At 39.2% G+C, this 6,934-nt stretch overlaps 1 protein-coding gene across 1 annotated transcript; it reads right to left on the bottom strand.

The window, feature by feature from the left end:
• Window positions 1–3,851: 3,851 nt before the first annotated feature.
• Window positions 3,852–6,619, bottom strand: LOC139138101 (uncharacterized). Its single transcript, XM_070706325.1, has 3 exons — window positions 6,556–6,619; window positions 4,951–5,166; window positions 3,852–4,138 (listed from the first exon to the last, which is right to left on the bottom strand). The coding sequence occupies exons 1-3, from the start codon at window positions 6,617–6,619 to the stop codon at window positions 3,852–3,854; spliced, it is 567 nt and encodes a 188-aa protein (XP_070562426.1).
• Window positions 6,620–6,934: the final 315 nt, after the last annotated feature.

The following is a 6,934-nucleotide window of genomic DNA, read 5'->3' on the forward strand; positions in this document are numbered from 1 at the left end:
ATATGATTTTAGAATATTTCCTTTCAACCACAGTCATATCAAATGTCCTTATTGACACAACTTGTTTGTATTAGGGGAATCATGCTTTGATTACATTCTCCGATTTCATGTTTCCTTACCTTTTCTTTCTGAAGTGTCATCCAGATATTTGTGGTGTGAAATGATAAATAAATATCTGACAATGTGAACTACAGTACAACATGTTTACTTTATGTTTCTTGGTATGGGTGAATGCTATGTGCATATTTATATTCATAATAATGGTGTCAATCCTCTGTGTCATAATTCCTCAATGAGATAGCCACATTAATATTTGCAAAATGAAGGGGTAACTAACAGTCATAATGCATAAGCAGTAATATATATTATTGCCTGAATACATGGGTTTATGTGCCGGAGATCAGGTGACAAGTTGCCTGACACCAGGAGGGCAAATTTTCTCCTGCTGCTTGGGCACATAAAGCCATGTATTTAGGCAAAAATATTTTTTATTACATGCCTCGTCTTACTTCATGCTATATGACATTTAGTTACATGCAGGGTGTTTTTTCAAACAATTTTACCATTTTCGACAAACATCAAACAGATTTTAACGAAAATCACAATAGCAGTGCATGCATGGAGCATTAAGCATGTAGCATTAAGCGGCTACTTTGACATTGAAAAAGTCAAAACTAAGGGTTTCACTGGACTGGGTAACCATGGTAACTGGTCAGTACATTATTTACGGGCCCGCTAACTTCCCAGATGTTCCTAATCAAATCAATGCACTGATTTGCACTCACATCGAGGCATGTAATAATTATCCACATCCATCGTGACCCCATATTGAAATACTGTTATTTAAAGGGACATTTTTCATGAATTTGGTTTGATATGAGATACTATTATATTGTTTGACATGTTGAAAGATAATGAATGGGTGACCATGCATATATTCAACCCCAGTTTTAGACACAAGGCATGAAACCAACACGAGAATGAATTAATGGTCATGACCATTAATTCATTTTTGCAATGGTTTCATTTAATTTGTCTAAAACTGGGGTTGAATATATGCATGGTCACCCATTCATTCAGTATCTTTCATCATGTCAAACAGTATAAATAGTATCTTGTGTCAAACAAAATTCATGAAAAATGGGCGACATTGTCCCTTTAAGGCCATCTCCATCGTGACCCTGTATATTGAAGGCCATCTCCATCGTGACCCTGTATATTGAAGGCCATCTCCATCGTGACCCTGTATATTGAAGGCCATCTCCATCGTGACCCTGTATATTGAAGGCATCCTCCATCGTGACCCTATATATTCAAGTACTATTATAGAAGGCCATCTCCATCGTGACCCTGTATATTGAAGGCCATCTCCATCCTGACCCTGTATATTGAAGGCCATCTCCATCGTGACCCTATATATTCAAGTACTATTATAGAAGGCCATCTCCATCGTGACCCTGTATATTGAAGGACATCTCCATCGTGACCCTGTATATTGAAGGCCATCTCCATCCTGATTCTGTATATTGAAGGCCATCTCCATCCTGACCCTATACATTCAAGTACTATTACAGAAGGCCATCTCCATCGTGACCCTGTATATAGAAGGCCATCTCCATCGTGACCCTGTATATTGAAGGCCATCTCCATCCTGACCCTATATATTCAAGTACTATTACAGAAGGCCATCTCCATCCTGACCCTGTATATAGAAGGCCATCTCCATCGTGACCCTGTACATTGAAGGCCATCTCCATCCTGACCCTGTATATTGAAGGCCATCTCCATCCTGACCCTCTACATTGAAGTACTATTATAGAAGGCCATCTCCATCGTGACCCTGTATATTGAAGGCCATCTCCATCCTGACCCTATACATTCAAGTACTATTACAGAAGGCCATCTCCATCGTGACCCTGTATATAGAAGGCCATCTCCATCGTGACCCTGTATATTGAAGGCCATCTCCATCCTGACCCTATACATTCAAGTACTATTACAGAAGGCCATCTCCATCCTGACCCTGTATATAGAAGGCCATCTCCATCGTGACCCTGTACATTGAAGGCCATCTCCATCCTGACCCTGTATATTGAAGGCCATCTCCATCCTGACCCTGTACATTGAAGTACTATTATAGAAGGCTATCTCCATCGTGACCCTGTATATTGAAGGCCATCTCCATCATGACCCTGTATATTCAAGTACTATTATAGAAGGCCATCTCCGTGACCCTGTATATTCAAGTATGGTTATTGAAGTTCATATCCATTGTGACCCCATACAGAAGTCCTTATCCATTGACCTTCAGAAATGTTGCTAAATTCTCAAATAACCCAAATTTGGGGGACAGGACTAAACAATAATGAAGATTTCAAAGAAAATAATGAGGTCTGTCATTTTAAAATGGAAGAAATCCCTTTTTTGTACAAATTTATCGTAAATGTCAGGTACCTTATAGCTGAAAGTTGCAATATTACAAATTACCATAAAAAACAAGTGAATTGCAAAAACCGAAGAGTAGATTAGCTTAAATTTACTGAATAAACCAATATTACCACAATATCCTATTATCCCATATTTCCAATCGTGTTCTGGATAAAACTCACCGGAAAAATACTCGGTATTCAACTAACACTACGGAGACAAAAAGTGGTACATTGACGAACTTCGCTGAGCACAACGGAGACACATTTTGGTTAACTTTCAAATGTGCTGGCTATGAATTTGAAAGTACAAGATTAATTCAGGCTGTGGTATAGCCGGTTTTGGCGAGAAAAAATTGAAGTGTGTTTGATTTTGACTGGTTAGAGATTAATCATGTGAGAAAGAAATGGAAATATGTGTAAACACAGGATATTAAGAAGGAACTGACGACATGACGATCTGTCTTTATTGTCAAGGAATTAAGAAGTAGCTATCTCTGCATAACATCTCTCAACATGAATATTTCAATTATATGCATATGCGGTCACTGCTAGGCCACCCTTCAATGATGTTTCCAGAAAAAATAATTGCAAATTAATCGAGTTGATGTTATTGAGGTAGTATGCGCCTCGAAAGTGAAAGACTTAAACATTTGCTCAAACTTTCGTCCCGAAATACTTCAACCATTCTTTTTTCAAAATTAAGAATAAAAATCAAGGGTCACCGACGGGTTCTTTTAATAGTGGTGTTTTAGTAATTGAACAACAAAATGTATTAAAAACAGCAAATAATGACTTTCACTTTTTAAACATTTTATTAAAAGCTAGGGGACCTCTACCATATTAATACACTAAGGACTCCCCGACTTCCTCTTATTTGGCCAGTTTTTCAGAAATTTCAACAGGCTATAACTCTGCAATGCCTTTGTGCCCAAATGTCTAGTTTTCTTTTATTCCACAGAGAATGTTGACTATTTTTATATTTTAATAGTTTTGTTGAAGTTTATAACTGACGCTCTAGCCTTTCCAACCACCAGTGAAGAAAATTTGACAAATACGGCACAGCCTTTATGGAGGTAGAAGTCTCAGGAAAGATGGTCTGATGCGGTCTGCAATGTATACATTAAACAATTAAACACTTATAGTATACATGTGTTGCAAGGGAAACTAGAAGAAATTAAAGTTTTCAATAAGAAAAAAAGAGACACCTGTCATGTGCTTTTAGAAGTTTCTTTAATGGTAATAACGGTAGGAATCGATATCTCAATGAATGCATGGATACATATGCTTTCAAACAACAGCAAAGAGTCTCACAGTTAAAGGCAAGTTAAAGGCAATACCAAAAGACTGGATTATCACGGTGTCACAAGCCGCCATGTTGAAATCATCCAATTGCAACTGTACTTCAACATGTCAGACCAGGCTTTAGCATGTTGGCGGCAACCTGTACACGCTGTTTCTCCATGTTCCGCCACAATTCTGCTGGTCATTTCCAACACAGTGGCTGGCACAGTCTTCTGCCTTCTTCTGACCGTACTTGTTGTAGTCGGACCCACAGAAACACTGCTTGCTGTACTGGACGCCTGCGTAAGTGTGACCGCTATCGTAACAGAATTTCAGACATTTTCTGACCGTCATGTCGTCTGTTTGTTTATACTCTGGCAGAGCTCTAGCAGATTGGTCTCTGTAGCATCCCATGTATTCAGCGTAATCTGCAATGATAGGAAATGATGGATGTTTTAAAGATAAAATCTGAAATTCAGTTCTGTCACATTTGAATTGTACCTTGTAGATATTCAGAAGAGTTTATCTCTTGGAAAGTTAATCTTAATTCCAAATTAATCTGGGTTTAAAAATTACCATCGAATTCAAACACAAAATGTCTGGCAAGTGGCACAGTATGCAAATCTGCCTAATGAAGCTGTCCCATACTTCAGGGCGCTCAGTCTCTGATGTTTTGTTGCTGTTTGTTTGTTTGACTGTTTATAAATACATTCATAGACTAAACAACAACATGACTGAACATGAAGATTTGTTTTCTTTGAAATAAAGCAATAGAGAAAATGTAAAATGAAAACCACAACGGCACGCACATTGTTTGCTTGCTTGCTTGTTTGTTTGTTTGTTTACAAATATATCCACAGAGTAAATAACAATATAGCTGAAACGTGACAATTTGTATTGATTTGAAATAAAACTATGAATTAAACCGAAATGTAAAATGAACGCCAGAACATCACACACACTTTGCCCATTTTATTTTATGTTTTGTGTTTACCCGAAGTATGTATTCGTAAACAAAGAATGACAAAAACATTGGGAGACTCGGCTCCTTGTACGTATACGAGAATGAATGCAGAACGCGACACTTGCAAAAACTCGTCACGTAACGAAGAGAAAGAAGAGGCGTGAAAACATTGACAGTGTACAAAATGAAGGTTTATAAAACATGATATACTTACGAAGCGCCAAGTACCGCCACAATACTGATTGGCGTTGCCAGTGCATGGCGTCGAGCACTCACCGTTATCCACTTGTCCATAAATGTCATACGTATCGCCGCAGAAACACTGTTTGCCGTATTGAACGCCTGCATAGGGTGCTTTCAAGTCCTGACTTGAACAAATGCTGAGACATTTCTCGACGTTCATGGCGTCATCCGACGTGTAGAAATACCAGTTCAGTGTTCTTGCAGATCTGTCAGTGTAGCAACCCACATACTCTGTGAACACTCCACGATCTGTAATTCAAATAGATGAAGCTATGTCTTGTCTGCCAGGATGCACATTACAAACAATTATCACACTGCGCCTCGCTGACATAGGACTGTGGTGTTTGTCAGAGCGCGTGCAGATTCCGATTAAATACGAAGTTTGGGTGAAAATTCAGCCCATTTAATTTTTAAACCTCAGAATGGAAGTCCTCTCTTTCAGAAACAGGACATGCTCGCGAGACCACTGACCGTTGACAACTCCTATATCATCTTTGTTTCTCGAGAAAAATACCCTGATGAAAGTTGACTTGCTTCTGAAATTTCATGAGTGTATAGTACACCAACTCAATCTGCATCAATACGATATAAGGGTTGACGACGTCACATCGTCATATTTATGTTTTGCCAGCTGTCCTGACCAATAAGTATTTTGCAGGACTTATAAATTAGCAATTTGAGATTGTAAGCTAGGACAGGTTTTCAAAATATGACACCCCCTGCCCGGAATTCCTCCGGCCCACCCCTTTTCTAATAAATGAAAGTTCCCTTATCTTCCAACAGAGAAGTTTGCCGGTAAAAGCATAGGCATAGAAGGCGCATGAGGGAAAATGCCAAGAGGGTTTGACCGTTTAAAGAGGAAAGTCCCCTACAAAAGGGGGATTATGGTAAGACTATGCAGATGTGAAAAAGCCACGCTACGGGTAAGACGCACTCGATTTGCTCCGAGATTTCCAGAAATTCGACGGGTTAACGGCGTCAATTTCCGTCCAATCTCATACATGACACCTGTGAATGTATAGCGACTGCCTTTATGTCGAAAAAAACGTTGAAAAACACTGTTATTTAATACAGAGAACGCATATTTTCACAAAGTGTGGGTCCAGAATGTCCATTTGACCTCTGTTCTAAATGTTAATGTATGCTGCCAATCATGATTACTCAAATTCAAATTGCGGCCTAGGCGATCTTGATCTCTGCCGAGCACAACAAACAAAGCGTACTGACTTATCACTAAAATCACCGTTATGTACGTACCTAAACACACGCATACACAACCACATACAACGTAAACGATACGACACATGTAATGAACACGCAAGAAACGGCATTTTCTTTTTGGAGTGATTGGCGGTCTTGAAAAAAAACGTTTTGTATGTGTTCCTGTAAAAAGTTATGAACATTGAGAGTCTTCACACGTCGTTTTGAAGGCAATCACAATTTCATTTTTTCCTTCAGGCATCGAAACTGAATCTTTTGGCTCACATTTTGAGGAAGTACCTTTAGCATTGTGACAAGTTTGGTCATGTTTATATCAGTTGATTCAATTCAGTTGAGCTAAGTGGAATTGAAATTTCAGTGTCGATTACATCGTTGCCACTATTGCGTTGTAGATCGATCATCCATGATCATCCATACTCGAGTACTCATCGACGACGACCACGGCCCTGCACAGCTGTCCTGGGGGACTCATCAGCGTCATTTACTTTCTTTACCAATGTATTTCAAAATATTTGGCTGACCATTGTCACAGATTACTAGTAGTTTCCTTTTGTTGAAGATTCTGGCTTACATATCGGAACAGCAAGCAGCGTATGTATAGTATGCAAATATGCAGGCTCGTCTATGGAACTACGGCAACTTTTCCACAACGTCTCAGTCACATGTCATTTGCATATTACGAACGGTCGTCGATGTTTTCCGAGGTTACCTATCCGAGGTAACCGGATATGCAATCTGCGCTCACTATACTTCGGGTCATGCATACCAAACTCTAAACTGGGGGTCGTAACGTTTT

Source organism: Ptychodera flava, chromosome 8 (genome assembly GCF_041260155.1).
Source record: "Ptychodera flava strain L36383 chromosome 8, AS_Pfla_20210202, whole genome shotgun sequence".
Taxonomy (NCBI): domain Eukaryota; kingdom Metazoa; phylum Hemichordata; class Enteropneusta; family Ptychoderidae; genus Ptychodera; species Ptychodera flava.

Excerpts from the sequence above, each read along its gene's own strand:
- LOC139138101 (XM_070706325.1), bottom strand. The coding sequence starts at position 6,619 with ATGACGCTGATGAGTCCCCCAGGACAGCTGTGCAGGGCCGTGGTCGTC. Across the intron at positions 5,167-6,555 it reads CGTCGTCGATGAGTACTCGA|ATCGTGGAGTGTTCACAGAG; the intron begins GTATGGATGATC and ends TTTGAATTACAG. Across the intron at positions 4,139-4,950 it reads TTATGGACAAGTGGATAACG|ATTACGCTGAATACATGGGA; the intron begins GTGAGTGCTCGA and ends CTATCATTGCAG.